The sequence below is a fragment of the Oncorhynchus keta genome, chromosome 33 (genome assembly GCF_023373465.1).
Source record: "Oncorhynchus keta strain PuntledgeMale-10-30-2019 chromosome 33, Oket_V2, whole genome shotgun sequence".
Lineage (NCBI taxonomy): Eukaryota > Metazoa > Chordata > Actinopteri > Salmoniformes > Salmonidae > Oncorhynchus > Oncorhynchus keta.
The window spans coordinates 2405300-2429514 of record NC_068453.1 but is presented as its reverse complement, the minus strand read 5'-3'; the positions used below and the strand labels follow the sequence as shown (position 1 = coordinate 2429514).

Below are 24215 nucleotides of genomic sequence, written 5' to 3'. Positions count from 1 at the left end.
ATTTAAAAGCTAATATCGAGGTTATTGACTTGCATTGGTTGTGTCACAAATGCTAAAAAGTTTGCATTTGGAGACAAAACCAAAGCATGGATTGCTCTTTTATTTTGTCCATAGACTGCTTACCAGTGGTGTAAAAAGTACACAATTGTCATACTTGAGTAAAAATATAGATAACTTAATAAAAAGTTACTCAAGTAAAAGTGAAAGTCACCCAATAAATACTACTTGAGTAAAAGTCAAAGTATTTTGTTATAAATATACTTAAGCATAAAAAATAAAAGTAAAAATAATTTCACCATGTGTTCTCTTGATAAGTGCGTGAATTTCACAATTTTCCTGTTCTGTTAAGCACTCAAAATGTAACGGGTACTTTGGGTTGTCAGGGAAAATGTATTGAGTAAAAAGTACAATATTTCTGTAGGAATGTAGTGAAGCCACCGGACACCGCACTCCAGACTGTCGTACTACTCATAAACAGGGCTATTAAATACACTGGTACAATCAGAGGGAATTTCATAAACAGGGCTATTAAATCAGAGAGAATTTCAAAGACTAGTATCTTCGTTACCAAGGCCTTGCTACAACAATCAATGTTGAACTGTGAAATGTTGGTATTATCAGGTTAGAATAATGGGTAAACAGTATTAGGTCTTAAGTAACTTATTAGATAAAGGTAATGGGTTAGGGTAGTTGGTATGAGGTAAGGGTAATGGATCAAAAAAGGTATAAGGTAATGGCTGTCTCCCTCGGTGCGTTTTTGATCATCCAAACGTTGTTATGTCGTGCAGTGGATGTACGACATAACAGCTAATACATATTAAGGATTTGCTATCTGAAGGGTGTTCTCACTTGTATAAATTAAGTTCTATCTGCTTTGATTTGAATTTGTCAGAAAAAATAGCAGATCGCAGAAAGTGCTTATTTGTCAAATGTGCCACAATCTGTGGTCGAGCATGCCTTCAATGTGGCTAACAAAATTTGATTTGGATATTTTCACTCCATAATACTTGTCATTTGGGTATAGAAAATCTTAGATAACATGTTGTGTATAAAGATGAACCAATTGCTTCATATTTTCTACAGTGCATGCCAGTGTGCAGCGTTCCTATTGGCGTGGAATCTTCTTCGTTGCAGTGTTCAGACAGTACGAACAGTACAGAGCTACGACAGAACATTCTGACATGCTAGACTTTTGTTTGGGACAATTTGGTGTTGTCGGGAGATCACAAGTGCAGTAAATCAGCGATTGTTGTCCTTGCGACACCGAGCGACTCTGGAGCTCCCATTTTTCGTGTACGACAATAACGATCATGAAAATAGTATGTGAAGCATGAATCGTGTCAATAAAATAAAACTGTGGGTTCCTGGCATAAGGGTAATGGTCAGTGTTTTACCTGGTGGAAGAGGGAGCTATGTGTGACAGGGAGCCCCAGAGCGTTGAGACACATCCCCAGCACCATGTCATCAGGGGCGTCATCACGGTAACACTTGCAGTCACTGGCCAGGAGTCTCACCACCGCGGCCCTACTGAACACCATCCTGACAGGACACAACACACACCCCAACACACATTAGCTTGGTGAGCGTTCTGGCACAGAAAATGGTTGAGTCCCTAAGTGGACAATCCAATACATTATTATTATTATTATTATTATTATTAACGGCACACGTCAACATTACTACTCTGACCAACACAGTTCAGAGAAAACAAGGTGGATTGAACCTGTTAAAAAACATTATCCCACGTATGAATACAGCAATGTACACAGAGTTAAGGGTAAACAAATATGTTTTGAGCAAAATAGTGGAGTTGGAGTAGGCCGTTAAAGGAATTGATCTGATGGTGCCCTCTGTCATCGGCTTCCCCCCTTGCTTGAGGAACAATAGAGGAGCAATAGAGTACAGAAGAGACCCCCACCCCCCATTTTTGCCATGTCAGAGGACACCTGGACCACCTACTGTGTAAATCAGGTGATAAATGAGATGAAAAATAGACTGGAGTAGGACTTTAAAAGTTTGTGTTCAAAATGTCCAGTAAAGAGCGACCCTTAGCAGAGCAGTCTGGTTAATTTCACATGTACTGTACACACACATCCCACAAATAAGAATGAATGGCCTGATTGCAACGAAGATTCGGAACCTGCGGGTTACCTGCAAGTTGCCACTGGATTTCTTAACACGCTACTAAAACGGGAGACTACAAGGAGCTCCGAGCTAAAACAACTCTGGTTGCAATGAAAAACTCTGCAATAAACTACTAGACCTGCTGATCTGACGCTGTTATGGTGTCAAACAAGCTTGATACTAGACAGTGAAAATTACATGGGAAATGGTCAGTCTGCCTTCACTTCCTGCCCCAATGAAAAATCATCCTATTAGGAACAAGGACATCGCAATATGAAAAAGATGAACGGAAGAATGTGACATATTACAACTGAAATAAAATGATCAGACTGGAAATGTCATTACGACGATTATAACTTTGCGAAAATAACGTTTTTCAAATCAAATGTTTTATTAATTAGCCGACCACATTGTAAATGAAAGTGATATTGATGATGTGTGATAGACAATACAAATATCATAAAATGAAACACTTGGCATCTGTTTCTTTGGATAACAACTTCCAAATAAGAACAAATTACTCATCCTACCACATTTCCTTCCAATTCAGACATTGTTTCTTCAATAAAGTAGACTACAATAATGACTATTTTGTATAGTAGCCCTGTATGACATTATAAAGGTTCACTATTGAGTTTTATCAAGTTGTTCTACAAATAGCTTAAAATAAATAATCTCCACTATCCTCACAATATATGAATACAATATTATTTGATTCAAAATACGACACAATCACAATTTTGTTTCAAATATCAAATGTGTAGCCTACAGCTCAGGAGTATTTCCTTTTCCACTCTTGATAAGTATTGGGCATTTTCGATTCAGACAAGTAAAATCATTAATGGTTTACATAAATTGGAAAGGGTAGGCTACATTGCCATAGTAGATTTTCCGTGGTAAACAAGGACATTAAATACTTTCAGTGTTACAGAACGATTGTCAAATCGATAAATCACCCTTAAAATTGCAAGTTCCGATGATGCTACCCACCAGAGGGCAAAATCATCTTGAAAAATGTTGGTTGCATTAAAGATAAAAGAGACATCCGGAAACCAGGCTTCCCATCTGAAACGGTGCATACATTATGACAACATTTATGACAAATCTTTTTGTTCATATTGGTCTTAGCCAAGGTATTTTTTTGGCTGTTCGTGGACATTATTTTTCTTGAGGCAAGCTGAACTTTGGTAGCCAAAGTCTACGCCCCTTCGTCTGTGATCGGTCAACAGTAAGGATTCTTCAATTAAGTGTCTGTCATTCAGCGAGAGACGACTTGTTTTCATGCAAATTTCACTTGAGAAATACTGCCCCAAACATCTTAGTTAGATGTAAAATTGCGCAACTAAGACATCGGCAAATTCAGACTATTTTGAGGAAGTGTACTGGCAACGGTGTCTTGAGGGACAAACAGCAAACCTAGTATGCGGACCCTTTATGGAAATGGTAAGTTGGTGGCGGATGATGGTTGCAACTGATATCAGCTGTAGGGTGATTTTAGCGCATATTGATGGTTTAACGAGATGATCTAGGTGGCCAATCGTGGTTGCAATTGGCCAATTTGACTACATTTATGTCGGTCGTATATTCTATTATATTGTTGTTATATTTTGATCTAATAATCCAGTCAAATCCATGGCAATGATTTGAAGTGAGAATGCAAAATTACACCAGAAACTCATTACAGAGAAACAAGGCACAGGCCATTCAGAAAAAATACAAGTAATTGAAGATAAGTATCTGTAGACAAAACTGCAAACACGGGTGTTTGAGAGATTGCTAATGGATTTGTTCTAAACATAGTTCCTCCTGCAGTGTATACACAGTTCAACACCAACCCTACCACTACTACACTTCCTCTAAAACAGTGGTTCCCAACTCCGGTCCTCGAGTACCACCAAAAGCACACATTTTTGTTGTAGCCCTGGACAAACTCATTGAAGGCTCGATGATTAATTGACAAGTTGAATCAGGTGTGCTTGTCTGGGGATACAATAAAAACATGCACTGTTGGGGTAGAGGTCTTCATGGGTCCAAAAAGTTGGACCCGTTCCGAAATGGATCCGTGGCTTTCCCACTCGACCCGATATGCATAAATGGAAAAAAAATGGAGACCCGTTCCGAAATGGACCCGAGGACAGAGAGACCCGTTCAGATCCGAGAGTAGAAATCAAAAGAGACCTTCGAATGCCAGAGCCATCAATAAAAAAGCAATATTGGCCAAATGATCGACAGTTGTGTGCTTAAAAACTGTCTATAAAAATAAAGATTTGTTGTGTTTCGATGTGTAGCATATTAAAAACTTTATAGCCTATTGTTTTATTGTTTTTTACTTTCCTAAAACAATAATTGTCCACCTCACGTTTCAGCTGTAAGAGATTTGAACGGAAATGCATCAAGGTATTGCAAGCATATAGGCCTATAGTTATACTGTATGATATAAAAATGTTCAAATATGAAGGAAGAGAAGCTTAGCCCTAGAGACAGAGAAAGATTGAGATATGCCAGGGCCATGTTTCCAACATGCATTTCTTTATCCTTGTGAAATAGGCTACTACTGCTATACAGATATTGGCATATAGAAGGAGGCTATTTTGAAACATTTTCTACCAGAATATTTTTGTATAAAGACCAGCATTATGTTGTTAGATTACAGGAGTAACTCTGGTAGGCCTGAAACAGTCTTCCTCACCTCAAGTTCAACTGACAGTTGGAGCGCCGGTGCCCACTGTCTTCATGTCATAGGCCTGCAGTAGGGTTATAGCCTAATAATAGCCATACCACACAAAACCGTCCCAAAAGTTGTAGTTTTTTATTTACTTCAATTTTCTTCAATTTTTTTAGCCCCCTTTTCTCCCCAATATCTTGTCTCCTCGCTGCAACTCCCCAACGGGCTCGGGAGGCGAAGGTCGAGTCATGCGTCCTCTAAAACATGAATCGCCAAACAGCGCTTCTTAACACCCACCCGCCAGCCACACCAATGTGTTGAAGGAAACACCGTTCAACTTTTTTTTATTTAACTCAGCAAGTCAGTTAAGAACACATTCTTATTTACAGTGACGGCCTAGGAACAGTGGGTTAACTGCCTTATTCAGGGGCAGAACGACAGATTTGTACCTTTTCAGATCGGGGATTCGATCTAGCAACCTTTCGGTTACTGGCCCAATGCTCTAACCACTAGGCTGGCTACCTGCCGCCCCAGGAAGAGTCCAAACTTTTTCCATTTAAGAATGATGTAGGCCACGGCGTTCTTGGGGAACCTTCCATGCTGCAGAAATGTTTAGTATTCTTCCCCAGGGCACTAAACATGACTTGGTTTTTGCTCTGACATGTACTGTCAACTGTGGGACCTATGTGCGTTTCCAAATCATGTCCAATCAATTGAATTTACCACAGGTGGACTCCAATCAAGTTGTCGAAACATCTTAAGGATGATCAATGGAAACAGGACGCACCTGTGCTCGAAATAGCAAAGGGTCTGAATACTTCTAAATTTGAATTTTTTTAAATCTACAAAACATTTTTTGCTTTGTTATGGGGTATTGTGTATATGTTGATGAGGATTTTAAAAAATGTAATCCATTTTAGAACAAGGCTGTAACGTAACAAAATATGTTGAGAGGTCTGAGTACTTTCCGAATGCCCTGTGTAAGATTTCCTAAGCCTGTGTTAACCTTAGACCTTATTTTCGGCATTTATCCCAGAACTCTATTAATTTCTCCCATGACAATGGCTAAACAAACAAGAGGTAACTCATTTCCGGGTGGACCTTTAAGCTGGTGCTTAAAGCTAGTGAGGGAGATTCTATATTATTATATATTATTATATATTATTCTGGGAGAGTCTCCAGCTTCAGTGATTTTTGGAGTTCGTTCCAGTCATTGGAAGCAGAGAACTGGAATGAAAGGCGGCCAAAGGAAGAATTGGCTTTGGGGGTGACCAGTGAGATACAGTGGGGCAAAAAAGTATTTAGTCAGCCACCAATTGTGCAAGTTCTCCCACTTAAAAAGATGAGAGGCCTGTCATTTTCATCATAGGTACACTTCAACTATGACAGACAAAATTGAATTTTTTTCTCCAGAAAATCACATTGTAGGATTTTTAATGAATTTATTTGCAAATTATGGTGGAAAATAAGTACTTGTGAAGACTTACAGAAAACGTTTGACCTCTGTCATTGCCAATAAAGGGTATATAACAAAGTATTGAGATAAGTATTTGGTCAATAACAAAAGTTTATTTTCCACCATAATTTGCAAATAAATTCATTAAAAATCCTACAATGTGATTGTCTGTCATAGTTGAAGTGTACCTATGATGAAAATTACAGGCCTCACTCATCTTTTTAAGTGGGAGAACTTGCACAATTGGTGGCAGACTAAATACTTTTTTGCCCCACTCTATACCTGCTGGAGCGCGTGCTACGGATGCTGCTATTGTGACTAGTGAGCTGAGATAAGGTGGGGCTTTACCTAGCAGAGACTTGTAGATGACCTGGAGCCATTGGGTTTGGCGACGAGTATGAAGCGAGGCCCAGCCAACGAGGGCATACAGGTCGCAGTTGTGGGTAGTATATGGGGCTTTGGTGACAAAACGGATGGCACTGTGATAGATTGCATCCAGTTTGTTGAGTAGAGTGTTGGAGGCTATTTTGTAAATGACATCGCCGAAGTCAAGGATGGGTAGGATGGTCAGTTCTTTTCACTATAATCTTTCTACTCTAACTTCCATTTGACCTAATTAAAAAAAGGCCTCCATCTGTGCAATCAAGAGTAGCCTATAGGCCAAGGCTCCTCTTACTCTCTCTCTCCTCAGCAGCAGGCGCACGTGAGGTGAGCGGCCGGGACCAGTTTCAGTTGGACATAAGCTATACGTTTTATTGAGTTGCAGTTAGCTGACAGACAATCTTGCGCAGTTCTCATCACATCAGACAGGTCCAATCAGGCCCAGTCGGCAAATCTATTTTAGTTGCACATACAAGAGACATGTGACAGTTACATCAGATCTGACCCAGATCCGAGACAAAAGAAAGAATTTAGGACTTGGATCCGCTCGGGTCCCTGGGCGGGTCTCGGAATTCTGGGTCTGTTGGAATCATGAAAACCTCTAGTTAAGGGTCCTCGAGGATCGTAGTTGAGAACCAATGCTCTATAAAGATGGGTTCTGTTTCAATTAACATAAAATTCTGCATCCAAAATGTCTGTGTCAGAGATGCTAGCTGAGTCCCAAAAGGCACCCTATTCACTAGAGGATTAATACAGCATTTTTGACCAGGGCCATCAAAAGTACTGCACTATGTAGGGAATGGGGTGCCATTTGGGAAGTAGAAGCTGTAAGTGACTCACCCCCCTCCTCCGGTGATGTAGCTGTAGCCTCCCTGGCCCAGCCCGTAGCCGTATCTCTCCCCTAGACACACCGGTTCAGAGGGGTTGTAACAGCTCAACAGCATCTGCAGTCTGGGCAGGCTGGGGAGGGCATACACTCACACTCATCAGGTACACATGCATGTACAAACAAACACGTGTGCATGCATGCACCATTCACGCATGCACACACACACACACATATATTCTCTCTCATCACACAATACTCACACAATACACACACATACACAGACACGTACAACAGGTAGGATATTCCTCATCAAAACCCCCCACTTAAATTTAGACTCCACTGCTCTCTACATCTGGTAACTTAACTTCCACACTAAATAAAAAAGAATCAGTTTGCTGACTGTGCCCTCAGGAGGCAGTCTTGAAGAGTTCTTACATTTTTTTTATTTGACAGTTTTTCACTGCATCAGGGGTTTTGGCATAAGTGAAGACACACATTTTGGAGGAACTATCACTCAGACACACCATCGGCCTTAGTGTCTGTGTGTGTGTGTGTGTACATACTGACAGCTTTACCTGATGAGTGTGTCATCATCCACCACCAGCAGCCAGCTCGTCTTTGGCACCGCATCGCTGATATACCTCTCCAAGATGGCAAACGTCTTCCCACAATGACCTGTAGAACAACACACACAAAGTACCGTTTCTTTTTCTGTATGACACAAGATTGCATTAAAGGGCTGAATCTTAATTTGAGAACTAAAACTAGAATTTGAGATCTAGAACTAGAACCATTGACATCAATGCACAATTGAAGTTAATAATTGTGCACGTCGATCACAATTTAGGGTCGACTGTGGGATATACAGTGCATTCAGAAAGTATTCAGACCCCTTCCCTTTTTCCACATGTTGCTAAAGTTACAGCCTTATTCTAAAATAAGTTGAATAAAACATTTTCAGCAAACTACACACATTTTTGCAAATATATAAAAAATATCGGTCTGTGACAGTGGTGTGCAACTGGGTTATTTTCATTACTTTGCATAGATCCTTCATGATTCGTGACATGAACGGGGATCCCTGGTCGGTTTATATCATTGGGGATGCCTACAGCATGACTAACTCATGTGCGATTCCCTCGATTCCCTTGGTGCGCAGGGGAATGGCTTCCGGGTACCTGGTGGCATAATCCAGAATAACCAGGATGTATTGGTGTCTTCCGTTGTTCTTGGGTAGAGGTCCCACCAGGATTGTGTCACAATCGGTTTGTGTGCGTCTCAGGCCCAATCAATTTTTGTGACTCCAATCAATTTGAGTGGCTCTGTACGTTAACTGATTCGGACATTTTCTGAAATTACAATGCAACAATATGATATGTAGGTCCTTTAAATGAAGCTTTCTGCAATATTACACATATTGCCATGGGGTGGTGATACATCTTTGCAGTTCTAAAGTTAAATTCCTGCAATTCTACACATTTTGCCAAAACTTATGTCATGTTAATGAAATCGGAGTGGGAGTAACTGACAAAATCAATGGGGGCCCCTGGGCACCTGCTCTGCATGCTCGGTTGGTATTCAGCCAATGATTACTAGATACCTGGCTCGACTAACTTACCACCCAAAAATTATTAGCTGACATTTTTCTCAGTAAATTAATTGAGTGACTGTCAGTGACTGACATAATGAGAAAAATTACACCTCGTCTATTCTACTATTCTAACTTTCATCAGTAAGTTGAGACCCTGAGTTCTAAAAAATGTAATACAAATATTTTTAATGAGGGATACCTGGAGGAAATTGGATCTCTTTTAAATAAAAATGGATGGCCTTCCCTTCAATAATTATATATTTTTTACCTGACCCTCCCTGAACGCTTGAAAAAACAAACAAGTGACCCTGCCCTACACCAACAATAATAATTAAAACATATAGTGGATAGCAGAGAACACCCTAACTCCTAGGACAGACCAGAGCCTTAGATAGAACAGTTTCTAAAAGTGCATGTCTTACAAGCATTACATGGCAACGTAGCAATTATTTTAGCGTAGGGCTGCGGGCCAGAAGGTTGTGTGTTCTCAGACCCCAGAGGACAAGGGTAGGGTGAAAGATCTCCTTTGTACACTGAACAAAAAATATAAAAGAAACATGTCAATTGTTGGTCAAATGTTTCATGAGCTGAAATAAACGATCCCAGACATATTTAATATGCAGAAAAAGCTTAATTCTCTAATTTTGTGCACATCCCTGTTAGTGAGCATTTCTCCTTTGCCAAGATAATACATCAACCTGACAGGTGTGGCGTATCAAGAAGCTGATTAAACGGCATGATCATTACACACCTTGTGCTACGGACAATAAAAGGCCACTTTAAAATGTGCAGTTTTGTCACACAACGCCACAGATGTTTCAAGTTGAGGGAGTGTGCAATTGGCATGTCGACTGCAGGAATGTCCACCAGAGCTGATGCCAGATAATTGAATGTGCAATGCTCTACCATAAGCCACCTCCAACATCGTTTTAGAGAATTTGGAAGTACGCCCAACCAGCCTCATAATCGCAGAGCCAGCCCAGGACCTCCACATCGGGCTTCTTCACTTGCGGGATCGTCTGAGACCAGCCACCCGGAAAGCTGATAAATTCTGCACAAACTGTGAGAAACCGTTTCAGGGAAGCACATCTATGTGTTTATCATCCTCACCAAGGTCTAGATCTGACTGCATTTTTGTGTCTTAACCGACTTCAGTGGGCAAATGCTTACCTTCGATGGTCACTGGCACGCTGGAGAAGTGTGCTCTTCACAGATGAATCCCGGTTTCAACTGTACCAGGCAGATGGCAAATGGCGTCGTGTGGGTGAGCGGTCTGCTGATGTCAACGTTGTGAATAGAGTGCCCAATGGTGGCAGTGGGGTTATGGTGGGGCAGGCAAAAGCTACAGACAAAAACCATTGCATTTTATCGATGGGAATTTGAAAACACAGAGATACCGTGATGAGATCCTGAGTCCAATTGTCGTGCCATTCATCTGCCGCCATCATCTCATGTTTCAGCATGATAATGCACAGCCCCATGTCATAAGGATCTGTACACAATTCCTGGAAGCCGTAAATGTCCTAGTTCTTCCATGGCCTGCATGCTCACCAGACATGTCACCCATTGAGCATGTTTGGGATGCTCTGGATCGATGTGTACGACGGTGTGTTCCAGTTCCTGCCAATATCCAGCAACTTTGCACAACCATCGAAGTGGAGTGGGGCAACATTCCACAGGCCACAATTAACACACTGATAAACTCTATGTGAAGGAGATATGTCATACTGCATGAGGCAAATGGTGGTCACAATAGATACGGACTGTTTTTCTGATCCACGCCTCAACTTATTGTTTCAAGGTATGTGCGACCAACAGATGCATATCTGTATTCCCAGTCATGTGAATCTATAGATTAGGGCCTAATGAATTGATCTCAATTGTCTGATTGATTACCTTATATGAACTGTAAAACCTTCGAAATCGGTGCATGTTGCGTTTATATTTTTGTTCAGTGTAATAAAGGCATTGCATGATCCAAGAAGAAATATTATTTTAAAAACACATTTCATGCAATTCTACATCCTTTTAAATGAATGGAGACAATAATAATATTTTTGTTATACAACACCAGTGCATGTGAGCAGAGTAGATCGAGGAGGCGCGCATGCGTAATTTGGCTGGAGCGCTGAGAGGATTTTAAAAAGTTTGGAGTGTTGGCCCACTCTCCAGCTCCAATTTTGCTCTGCTACCACTTAACCATGAGCTCTGGGCATGATCTATCCAGCCTATTTCGGTTCCTTTATCATTATTCTTTTAATTATCTCTATTGTGTTGCATTTATTTAGCCTAACCCACTACTGGTAATGCAGATAGGGCTACCTCGGGCTGTGGCAGTCATGACATTTTGTCAGCCTGTGATTGTCAAGAAAATAACTGACATTAATTAACATAAATACATTTAGCATCTCCTGGCTTCCACACATATCCGACAAGCTACTGAGGCAGACCTTTGGAACATCTACATTTTTAAAAGTCTAATAAATCCATGTAATGTAGCCTTTATTCATTTTAGACAGGTCTAAAGAAGCACGATAAGAAGAAAGTGTAGTCTATTTCAGAAGAACAGAATAGCATACTCTGAGTTGTCCTTTTGTTGGGTCCTGATCTGACTATGCCATATGGCTGTGGGCGACACTAGTTTAGTTTAGCAGTTTATTTAGCAGATAAGGCTTGCTTATTATTCCGTGTCATTATTTTATAGTATGTAGAATACAATTGAACAAAGCTGAATAAAATAAATATTTCTCCAAAACGATGAGGGAATGCGCACATGCGGCTATTCTGTCTTGAGCCGTTAACAAATAAACTATATGCTTAATTGAGTTATTTATGCAACTTTAATTGTGCTATAAACATTGGACTATACAGTGCATTCGGAAAATATTCAGACCCCTGGACTGTTCCACATTTTGTTACATTAAAGCCTTATTCTAAAAAAATATATATATATTTATTTTATTGCATCATCAATCTACACACAATTCCCGATAATGACAAAGAAAAAACAGGTTTATAGAAATGTTTGCACACAAATGAAAAATGCTGAAATATCACATTTACATAAGTATTCAACAAATCAATCAATTAAATGTATTTATAAAGCCCTTTTCACATCAGTAGATGTCACAAAGTGCTATACAGAAACCCAGCCTAAAACCCCAAACAGCAAGCAATGCAGATGTAAAAGCACGGTGGCTTGTAAAAACTCCCTAGAAAAGCAGGAACCAAGGAAGAAATCTAGAGCGGAACCAGGCTCTGAGGGCAGGCCAGTCCCCCCCATATCCTCAGGCAGAAGAGTTGAAACTGGAGCAGCAGCACAACCACGTGGACTGGGGACAGCAAGGAGTCATCAGACTAGGTAGTCCTGAGGCATGGTCCTAGGGCTCAGGTCCTCCGGAATGGAGGAAGAAAGGGAGAGAGAGAAAATTAGAAGGAGTACACTTAAAATTCACACAGGACACCGGATAAGACAGGAGAATAACACCAGATAAGACTGAACCTAGCCCCCCGGCAAATAGACTACAGCACCATAGATATTGGAGGCTGAGACGGGGGGTTGGGAGACACTGTGGCCCTGACCCTATATACTCAGTACTTTGTTGAAGCACCTATGGCAGTGATTACAGCCTCGATTCTTCTTGGGTATGACGCTACAAGCTTGGCACACCTGTATTGGGGTGTTTCTCCCAGTCGTCTCTGCAGATCCACACAAGCTGTCAGGTTAGATGGGGAGCGTCACTGCACAGCTCTTTTCAGGTCTCTCCAGACATGTTTGATGGGGTTCAAGTCCGGGCTCTGGCTGAGCCACTCAAAGACATTCAGACTTGTCCCATCGCCAACTTCTGCGTTGTCTTGGCTGTGTGCTTTAGGTCGTTGTCCTGTTGAAAGGTGAACCTTCGCCCCAGTCTAAGGTCCTGAGGGCTCTGGAGCAGGTTTTCATCAAGGATCTCTCTGTAGTTTTTGCCGTCCACCTATCCCCACAGCATGATGCTGCCACCACCATCCTTCACCGTAGGGATGGTGCCAGGTTTCCTCCAGACATGACGCTTGGCATTCAGGCCAAAGAGTTCAATCTTGGTTTCATCAGACCAGAGAATCTTGTTTCTCATGGTCTGAGAGTCCTTTAGGTGCCTTATGGCAAACTCCAAGAAGACTGTCATGTGCCTTTAATTGAGAAGTGGCTTCCGTCTGACCACTCTATCATAAATACTTGATTGGTGGAGTGCTGCAGAAATGGTTGTCCTTCTGGTTGTACTTTTCCCATCTCCACAAAGGAACTCTGGAGCTCTGTCAGAGTGACCATCAGGTTTCTGGTCACCTCCCCGACCAAGGTCCTTCTCCCTCGATTGCTCAGTCTGGCCGGGCGGGCAGCATTAGGAAGAGTCTTGGAGGTTCTAAACTGCTTCCATTTAAGAATGATGGAGACCACTGTGTTCTTGGGGACCTTCAATGCTGCAGAATTCTTTTGGTACCCTTCCCAAGATCTGTGCCTTGACACAATCCTGTCTCTGCGCTCTACGGACAAATCCTTTGACCTCATGGTTTGGTTTTTGCTTTACGACAGGAGTCCAATGAAGTTGTAGAAACATCAAGGATGATCAATGGAAACAGGATGCACCTGAGCTCAATTTCGAGTCTCATAGCAAAGGGTCTGAATACTTACGTAAATAATGTGTTTCAGTCTTTAAATTTTTATGCATTTTCCAGAAATTCCCCCAAAAGTGTTTTTGCTTTGTCATTATGTGGTATTGTGTGTAGATTGATGATGACATCTTTTTATTGAATCAATTTTAGAATAAGGCTGTAACGTAACAAAATGTGGAAAAAGTCAAGGGGTCTGAATCCTTTCCAAATGCACTGTATGTTTATATTTTAATACATTCTAAAGCTGCATGGTGGGACTCTAATGATGTTTTGAAAAACGTTGCATGAAAGGCATGAGCTCTGATTTGTTTCTTGTTGAAGCTGCACACACTTCATCAGTCTCTCATTAACAATCAAACAATCAAATCACTGTCAAACGCTCCCTAAAACATTTCAGCGAGCAGGCCTTTCTAAGAGACCTGGCCCGGGTATCCTGGAAGGATACTGTCCTCATCCCGTCAGTAGAGGATGCCTGGTTGCTCTTTAAAGTGCATTCCTCATCTTCTTAAATAAGCATGCCGATTCAACAAAATGTAGAACTAAGAACAGATATAGCCCTTGGTTCAACCCAGACTTGACTGCCCTTGACCAGCACAAAAACATCCCGTGGCGTTCTGCATTAGCATCAAATAGCCCCCGCGATATGCAACTTTCCAGGGAAGTCAGGAACCAATATACTCAGTCAGTTAGGAAATTTGTATCCTGTAGCACCAATTCCAAAAAGTTATGCGACACTGTAAAGTCCATGGAAAATAAGAGCACCTCCTCACAGCTTCCCACTGCACTGAGGATAGGAAACACTGTCACCACCGATAAATCCACAATAATCGAGAATTTCAATAAGCATTTTTCTATGGCTGGCCATGCTTTCCACCTGGCTACCCCTGACCTGGCCAACATTTCAGTATCCCCTGCAGCAACTTGCCCAAGCCCCACCCGCGCCTCTCCTTCACCCAAATCCAGACAGCTGATGTACTGAAAGTTATGAAAAATATGGATCCCTACAAATCAGCTGGGCTAGACAATCTGGACCCTATCTTTCTAAAATTATCCGCCAAAATTCTTGCAACCCCTATTACTAGACTGTTCAACCTTTCTTTCGTATCATCTGAGATCCCCAAAGATTGGAAAGCTGCCGAGGTCATCCCCCTCTTCAGAGGGGGAGACACTCTAGACCCAAACTGTTTCAGACCTATATTCATCCTGCCCTGCTTTTCTAAAATCTTCAAAAGCCAAGTTAACATGCAGATCCCCGACCATTTCAAATCCCACGGTACATTCTCCACTATGCAATCTGGTTTCCGAGCTGATCATGGGTGCACCTCAGCCACACTCAAGGTCCTAAACGATATCATAACCGCCATCGATAAAAGACAGCCGTCTTCATCGACCTGGCCAAGGCGTTCTACCCTGATAATCACAGGAATCTTATCGGCAGACTCAATAGCCTTGGCTTCTCAACTACTTCTCAGATAGAGTTCAGTGTGTCAAATCAGAGGGCCTGTTGTCCGGACCTCTAGCAGTCTCTATGGGGGTGCCACAGGGATCAATTCTCTGTATATAACAATGATGTCGCTCTTGCTGCTGGTGATTCGCTGATCCACCTCTATGCAGACGACACCATTCTGTATACATCTGGCCCTTCTTTGGACACTATGCTAACAAACCTCCAAACAAGCTTCAGTGCCATACAACATTCCTTTGGTGGCCTCCAACTGCTTTTAAATCCTAGTAAAACTAAGTGCATGATCTTCAACCAATTGCTGTCCGCACCCTACCGCCCAACTAGCATCATTACTCTGGACGGTTCTGACTTATAATATGAGGACATCTACAAATACCTAGATGTCTGGTTAGACTGTAAACTCTCCTTCCAGGCTCACATTAAGCCTCTCCAATGCAAATCCAAAATTAAATCTAGAATCGCTTCCTATTTCGCAACAAAGCCTCCTTCACTCATGCTGCCAAACATACCCTTGTAAAACTGACTATCCTACCCTACCTATCCTTGACTTCGGCGATGTCATTTACAAAATAGCCTCCAACTACTCAGCCAACTGGATGTAGTCTATCACATTGCCATCCATTTTGTCACCAAAGCCCCATATACTACCCACCACTGTGACCTGTATGCTCTCGCTGGCTGGCCCTCACTTCATATTCGTTGGAAAACTCACTGGCTCCAGGTCGTCTATAAGCCTTTGCTCGGTAAAGCCCCTCCTTAAATGAAGCTGGAGTTTTATCTTCCTTGCTAACTTTAAACATCAGCTGTCAGAGCAGCTTACCGATCACTGTACACAGCCCATCTGTAAATAGCACACCCGACTACCTCATCCCCATATTGTTACTTATCCTCTTGCTCTTTTGCTCCCCAGTATCTCCACTTGCACATCATCATCTGCACATCCCTCACTCCAGTGTTAATACTAAATTGTAATTATTTCTCCTCTAATGGCCTATTTATTGCCTTGCCTCTCTACTCTTCTACATTTTCACAATGAACATAGATTTTTCTATTGTGTTATTGACTGTACGTTTGTTTATGTGTAACTCTGTGTTGTTGTTTTTGTCGCACTGCTTTGCTTTATCTTGGCCAGGTCGCAGTTGAAAATGAGAACTTGTTCTCAACTGGCCTACCTGGTTAAATAAAAGGTGAAAAAAAATATTTAAAAAATATTGTCCAGCACTTGATAATACTCGCACCAAGCCTCGAACATCCTGCCGGCATCCCTCGTGTTGCCCTAATTCCCCCTGAAAATCTATGTCTTTTGCGGCCAAAGTGGACGTTTTGCCCTTGGGCTGAATATAATAATTATAATTCCCTTCCGGCTACCGTGCTCCGAAGCACATCTCACTCACATGGCTCTCTCCAATATCTCAATTCTAATTAGCTAATACCCGTCACGTGGGTCCTTCTCACAGATGTCTCAGCTAAGAAGTAGGCTACAAGTGAATGAAGTCAGACACTCTTATCGAATTCCGAGATGCATACAGAAGACGTAGACCAAACGAACAACAAAAGCACTAGCCTATGTCAATCTACTAGTACAAAAGTTGACCTATTCTATTGGTCAACTTGTCCTTCTGAAGAAGAAATAAATATTCCAAACGTACTCTGGGAGTTGGATGCGATAGATCGCAAATGAATACAACTACTCGCATCAAAAAAGCAATGAGGCTGATGCAACAGATCAGAATGTTTAGCTTAAAATGTTGATAAACTATTAAGCTATTTCGTCTCATTATAAGAGCAGTAATGCGCACGTGGCAGTAGGCTATAAGCGCCAATGTTCCAAAATGCAATCAATTAGCGTAAAAACACGGTTCTTAAAAATGATGGCAAATGTGCTAAGTTATTTGGCCACTTTAGTTGTGATACAAACCTTATCAAAACATATAGGCTTATGGGCTAAGCTACATGAGGTGTGCGACTATGATTTTAAAAAGTAGCAAAAAAAATAGGCATGCCGTGTTTCTTGCCTTACTGCACAAGCTGGGCATCATTGATAATACATCATTCACAAGTTATAGGCTAATATTGTCACACAGAGTATTCTTAATTTAATTTTGTCTTTACATAAACTACATAATATGTGTGAAATTAGTTTTGATTTAGAATGAACCATTATCGTGCACATGTCTCAGAACAGGGGCATGGGAAAAAATTAATGTCATCTATGCATTTATATAGCGAATGGAGGAGGCTTTTCCCGTGGTTCATTTTCATGCCAGCCAGGTAGGCTATACCCCTGTCGTAAAGTGAAGCAACGTGCTTAACATTAGGAAAGTTGAGAAATAAATATAGTAGGCGTAGCCTAAAAGCTGATGGGGTCCTCCTCTTTTTAATAGAGGCCATCAAAACTATTTTCTCATGCAATTGCATAGCCTATAGAAATGTTTTGGACCATGAGCTCATGGGATCTCATGAAGTGTTTGATTAGATTTTCGATTAAATTTTGCATTGATGTCAGAGGGACAATGAAGTGCTGAGTACCAGGCAGTTAGCAAGTTTTGTAGGCTGCTAATGACTATCAGCAGCATCAGTGCTTGGAGAAGCCTAATTACTGTGACTAAACAGTTACGTGGAATTTGACTGCCAGTGTGGCGGTAATACAGTTACCGTAACAGCCCAAGGCCTACCTCTGAGCCTACCTCTTAGTAGCGAGTGGTGCAGTGGTCTAAGGCACTGCATCGTAAGTCTTTGAGGCATCACTACAGATCTGGGTTTGATCCCAGGCTGTGTCACAGCCGGCCGTGACCGGGAGACCCATGATGCAACGCACAATTGGCACAGCATCGTCCGGGTTAGGGGAGGGTTTAGCCGGCCGGGATATCCATGTCCCATCACGCTCTAGCTGACCTCGGTCACCAGCTGGATGGCGTTTCCTCCGACACATTGGTTCCAGGTTAAGCAAGCAGCATGTCAAGAAGCAGTGCGGTTTGGCAGGGTCGTGTTTCAGAGGACGCATGACTCTCGGCCTTTGCCTCTCCCGAGTCCGTAGGGGAGTTACAGCGATGGGACAAGACTGTAACTACCAATTGGATATCATGAAATTGGAGAGAAAAAAAGGGTACAAGTACAAAACATTTTAAAGCTAAATAAAGGTTGAATTAAAATGAAGACTGTTTAAATGAATTAAGCCTTCTTGAATTAGCCTACTTTCAGCACCAATCTCCAGTTGAAGTTTACCTCCGTTCCTCAAAATGTTCACGCTCTTCCACTTTAACTTAACAGGACATCAGCACACACTGATATAATTGTTATTGGGATAGCCTATCCATCATGAATGGGATAGCCTATTCATTAGTGTGTATGCAGTGTTGTCTAATTTTATTAACACCATCCCAGCAGCGCAAAACTCAGGAAGGAAGTACATTTCCGCATAAATAAAACTTGCACTTTGTATAGCCTAGGCCTATATCCAATAGTATATCCAATAGTATAGCTGTAGGTTATAGATCATTTGATTGAAACCACAGGTGCACATGATATTGGGGTGGCAGGGTAGCCTAGTGGTTAGAGAGTTGGACTAGTAACCGGAAGGTTGCAAGTTCAAACCCCCGAGCTGACAAGGTTTAAATCTGTTGTACTGCCCCTGAACAGGCAGTTAAACCCACTGTTCCTAGGCCGTCATTGAAAATAAGAATGTATTCTTAACTGACTTGCCTAGCTAAATAAAGGTAAAAAAAAATGTGCAGAGAATGAGGGGTAGCATCTGGCAATATAGGAATTTAACCCGTTGCGACTCTAGGGGCAGTATTTTCATTTTTGGGAGAAAAAAAACGTTCCCGTTTTAAACGGAATATTTAATCAGGACAAGATGCTAGAATATGCATATAATTGACAGCTTTGGATAGAAAACACTAACGTTTCCAAAACTGTAAAGATATTGTCTGTGAGTATTACAGAACTGATGTTGCAGGCGAAAGCCTGAGAAAAATCCAATCCGGAAGTGCCCCATATTTTGAAAGCTCTGTGTTCCAATGAGTCCCTATTGAGCTGTGAATGTGTCAACCAGTTTACGCTTTCTACAGCATTGTGACGTAGTTTTACGCATTTATGTTGAAGAATAGCCGTAGGCGGCTACATTGCGTAAATGGTCACCTGATGGCTCCCAGGGTGACTCTCGCGTAAAATACAGGAGGAAGCCATTACTCCAATCGGTCCTACTGAAAAATGAATTGTTCTGACGGATATATTATCGAATAGATATTTGAAAAACACCTTGAGGATTGATTATAAACAACGTTTGCCATGTTTCTGTCGATATTATGGAGCTAATTTGGAATATTTTTCTTAAATCGATTACAAATTTCATGACTTTTCCCTAGACTAGATAAAAATGGAAAAATAATGATCCTCCCACATTTTTGTCCGGGTCCCGGTTCTGAAAATGTCTAACAGTCCCTAAGCAACAATTTATGTCGCTTATGCCTGGAGCCTGCACTGGATACCGATACCAGGTTAAGTATTACAATACTAGATACCAAAATTATAAAAATTCTAGCATTGATGTAGACGGACTCACTGTAGGGCTCCCGAGTGGAGCAGCATCTCAGTGCTAGAGGCGTCACTATAGACCCCGGTTCGACCCTGGTTCGATTCCAGGCTGTATCACAACCGGCTGTGATTGGGAGTCCCATAGGGCGGAGCACAATTGGCCCAGAGTCGTCCGGGTTAGGGTTTGGCCGGGGTAGGCAGTCATTGTAAATAAGAATTTGGTCTTAACTGACTTGCCTTGTTAAATAAAGGTTCAAACAAATAAAAAAATAACTGTAGATAATGGTGGCACTACTTCTGTTGTTAAAATCAGAGAAACCAATAATGAGATGGCGACATTAGACTACAATCCTTCTGGAAAACCATAAATGAGACTCATACAAAGTAATTTTACAATTAAATCTCAACTGTTTTAAATGTAATTTGATACAAATCAGCATAAAATTGCTAATCCTAATGCCATAATATTGGGTCAAATGACATCAAAGTTCAAATAGGGTGCTACCATTTTAAGGCCAGCATCACGCCCAAATATAGATTTTTTTCTCTTAATCATATCACAATCAACTTTAACCATTTGAATGTGGACACAAATAAAATATTTTTTTGATTTTGGTTTTAGTATGGCGTTGAATAATGAAGCTTACGTTGACCTCTTCTATCAAACTCAAGTCAATGGATGGTCATTTACTCCCAGAGCAGTGGTACTGGTTGAATCTGAGGTTTCCATATTCATTCCTAAACTATCCTAAAATATGTCCATTTCCACCTGATAAAACTAAATCTTACACTTCAATGGATGCAGTCTGTTACAAGAGTCCTGAATTAAAATGACCCATGTCGCAATCATGAAAAAACAAAACAATCTGGTCTTTCTCGTTTGACATTGAGAACCGTGGAAGAGATGAGAGCTTAAGTTTTAGTAAATGTGCAGATTCCGTATGTCAGTCACAAACAAGACACTCAATTAACAACCTCATAAGGAGTGGCAAAAAAAGAGGCCCACAGCCCTTTGTTTCTCCCCAAATGTTATGATAGCAGGATCAGACAGGAAGCCAAATTATTCTTGTTTAAATAACAACAACACAATACAACGTGCCGTGCTTTGGTAGACTGGTAAAACGTTGCCTTGCTGTACCTGTCGTATCAGACTTGCCATCTGCCAGAGTTAAAGGGACACTCCCAAATAAAGGTTTGTCAGACATGTCCATGTAATCTTAATAATTATGATTTAAAAGGCTAAACGGATCCTAGACAAGCACTCCTACTCTGAGATGTTATGGATACAGGCCCTGGACTAACTCACCTCTCTCTGTGTTGGGGACTCCTAGGTCAATGGTAGGTATGGAGGGGTCAGTGTGGTCACTGTAATACTCCAACAGAGATGCCTCTCTCTCCCACGTCTTCTTCACCACTGGGACTGGGGCAGGACAACAGGACGACAGGTAAAACAATACAGCTCAACACTTTCACAAGACAATAATAAGTAGAATCAGGCTTCGGTACACAGAAAACGTGCAGCAATGATTAATAATGAATGTTAAACGCATTGTCTTTTACAGAACTTTTTGAAATAAATATTTCAATAGATGTTTCTGTAGTTTTTTTCCTTGTTCAATGTAAAATAATTGGACCTGTAAAAATAAAATAAAAACACAGAAAGAGTCAAGAGTCAAAAGCATTAAAGGACTGGAGGCAACTGAGGGGAAAAATGGTCAATTACAAAATACTATTTTTTCACATCCAACCCTCATGCCATAAATACATCTAATGTCCCTTTTAGTTCTGTCTGTGTGTTAGTTGAGGATGACTGTAATTATTATAATCAGAGCAAGTAGCTGTGACCGACATGTCAGCTGGAGCTTATGTAGAATTTTCCGGATGGTTCCGAAATTCTAACGGCAAAATGTTATCTGTCTCATTAAGTTTTAATGGATTCCTGGTACTTCTGACTCAGCGCTGCCATGAAAGCTACATTAACAGTTAGGCTGTCGGGGGGGGGGGTACCAATACACCTCTACGCCGTGACAAAGCAAGTTTGTGACTGACATCTTGTGCTGAGAGTTAAACCAGGCCACCACAGAGTCAGTACTTTACCAGGCACACATCTCAAAGGCTAAATATGCATCCCATCCCTTAGAAGAATAGAGTAAATGTTGACATTATGGACCCTGTCTGAGTTTAACCACCCCAGAGCTTCAGGTGAGCTTCAAATGTCTGACTCACCTCTCTCACTATGAAACTTCTTGCAAGTTTTCACAGCAACAAAGATGTCTTCCTTCTTTACAGGCTCCCCCTGTAAGAAAAGCAGGAATATAAGAATTAGACATATATTTTAGGGCTCAGAGTTTCCCTAGTAATGGAACATACATCCCAAGAGGGGAGCTGTTATTGTTGTTGAAGCACCACTAACTTTTTCAAATTCCCTGCCCGTGTTGAAGAGACCTTGTGAATGTGGACAAGTTCCTTCAGATGACACATGCGTTATTATTTGAGAGTGAAATGTAAATTGGCCATGTTAATTTAAGTGATCAGGTCTACTGCATGTCTGTCTGTGGCTCTCAGGCTGATTGCCAGAGGGAGGCCATACACCCTGCTTATAGGTTGTCCTCTGCCTCTCTGTGAGGCTCAAGGCTTTCTGCCTGTGTCTCAAATGGCACCCTATTCCCTATGTAGTACACTACGTTTCACAAGGGCCAGTAGGAAATTGGCCAAAAGTAGTCAAATTGGCCTAAAGTAGTATACTATAAAGGGAATAGGGTGCAATTTGGGATGCAGACCTATGAGTTATCTCTGTCTTCTCTGCATATTAGAGCTCTGGCCAGGTTAGTGGGAAGATGTCGAGAAAAGGTAGGAAGGGTAGGAGGGAGACTAAAAGGAGAGAGCCAGCATAGTCATAGATCAGAGGGGGAGAAAGGGTAGGAGGGAGAAAGGTTAGGAGGGAGACTAAATGGAGAGAGAAAGCATAGTCATAGATCAGATGGGGAGAAAGGGTAGGAGGGAGAGTAAATGGAGAGAGCAAGCATAGTCATAGATCAGATGGGGAGAAAGGAAGGGTAGGAGGGGGACTAAAAGGAGAGAGCCAGCCAGAATAGTCATAGATCAGATGGGGAGAAAGGAAGGGTAGGAGGGAGACTAAAAGGAGAGAACCAGCAAAGTCATAGATCAGAGGGGGAGAAAGGGTAGAAGGGAGGAAGGGTAGGAAGGAGACTAAAAGGAGTTAACCAGCATAGTCATAGATCAGCAAGGGAGAAAGGGTAGAAGGGGGAAAGGGTAGGAGCGAGACTAAAAGGAGAGAGCCAGCAAAGCCATATATCAGAGGGGGAGAAAGAGAAGGAGGCAGAAAGGGTCGGAGGGAGACTAAAAGGAGAGAACCGGCATAGTCATAGATCAGAGGGGGAGAAAGGGTAGGAGGGAGGAAGGGTAGGAAGGAGACTAAAAGGAGAGAGACAGATAAGTCATAGATCAGGGGAGGAGAAAGGGTAGGAGGGATAAAGGGTAGGAGGGAAGAAGGGTAGGAGGGAAGAAGGGTAGGAGGGGGACTAAAAGGAGAGAGCCAGCATAGTCATAGATAGATAAGAGGAATGTAAAGTACTTGAAGAGGATTTGACGGTACTTTAAAATATCACTTGAGGGAGAAAAAATATTTGAGCAATGAAGTCATCCTGAGATTCCTCTCCAACCTTCTGATAGTTTGCATGCATGAAGACTGACACAATCATTGTTCCTGAGGGGTGGAGCAGACTTGGGTCCAAAGCATGTATCCTTTCCCCCCAAAATACTTGGATTTAGTGGGTGGGGTTGGCACTTTTGTGACTATTCCATTGGTGCAATTCCATTTAAACCCCAATCAAGTGCACCAAGTAAGTAAGCTGAAACAAAAAACGTACTATTATTTCGACCTAGATCTATGGTGAAGAATAGACCTGTGATGTACAGTATGCACAACTTGGTACCTACACACAGGGGAGCAGGTCTCCTGAGGGTGGTAGCACAGTGTTGGGCAGTGGGAGAGTGTTCTGGCTCAGTACATAGCTCTGGGACTGCCGTCAGACGAGGCCCGTGGCCATTCTCCCAGATATACAGAGCTACCTGCAACAACATGGGAAGATACTGTTACTGTTTTTTTCACCTGCTCATGCAAACACATTTTCTTCTAGAAGCAAGCCAAAGTCGGTAGCTGAAGTCGACGCCCCTTCATCGGTGATTGGTCAACAGTTGGGATTCTTCAATGATGTGTTTGTTGTCATTCAACGAGAGACAAATGGTTCATGCAAAATACTCCACCAAACGTCTTAATGTAAAATTGCGCGACTAAGATCTCCTCTACAAAATGTCAAAATTATGACAGATTTCTTGAGTTTTCTTAGATTAATTCGGACTATTTTGAGGAAGTGGCTACGGCGTCTCAAGGTGGACAAACAGTACTATTGCAGCCTTTTCTTGTTTTTCAAGCAAAGGTAGTATGTGAGACGCCAGCCATAACAAAGCATGCAGAAGGCTTTACGGTCACATTGGAAA

General features: G+C 41.7%; 1 protein-coding gene across 1 annotated transcript in view; it reads right to left on the bottom strand.

Annotated features, from left to right (window-relative positions):
• Nucleotides 1–24215, bottom strand: part of LOC118366037 (beta-1,3-glucosyltransferase-like) — a 111393-nt gene that overhangs the window by 779 nt on the left and 86399 nt on the right. Inside the window, exons 9-14 of the mRNA XM_035748356.2 lie at nt 23655–23786; nt 21921–21990; nt 21001–21114; nt 8031–8130; nt 7467–7586; nt 1395–1539 (exon numbers count right to left, since the gene is read on the bottom strand). Of these exons, the coding sequence (XP_035604249.1) occupies nt 1395–1539; nt 7467–7586; nt 8031–8130; nt 21001–21114; nt 21921–21990; nt 23655–23786 (681 nt within the window). The remainder of the gene's footprint in view (nt 1–1394; nt 1540–7466; nt 7587–8030; nt 8131–21000; nt 21115–21920; nt 21991–23654; nt 23787–24215) is intronic.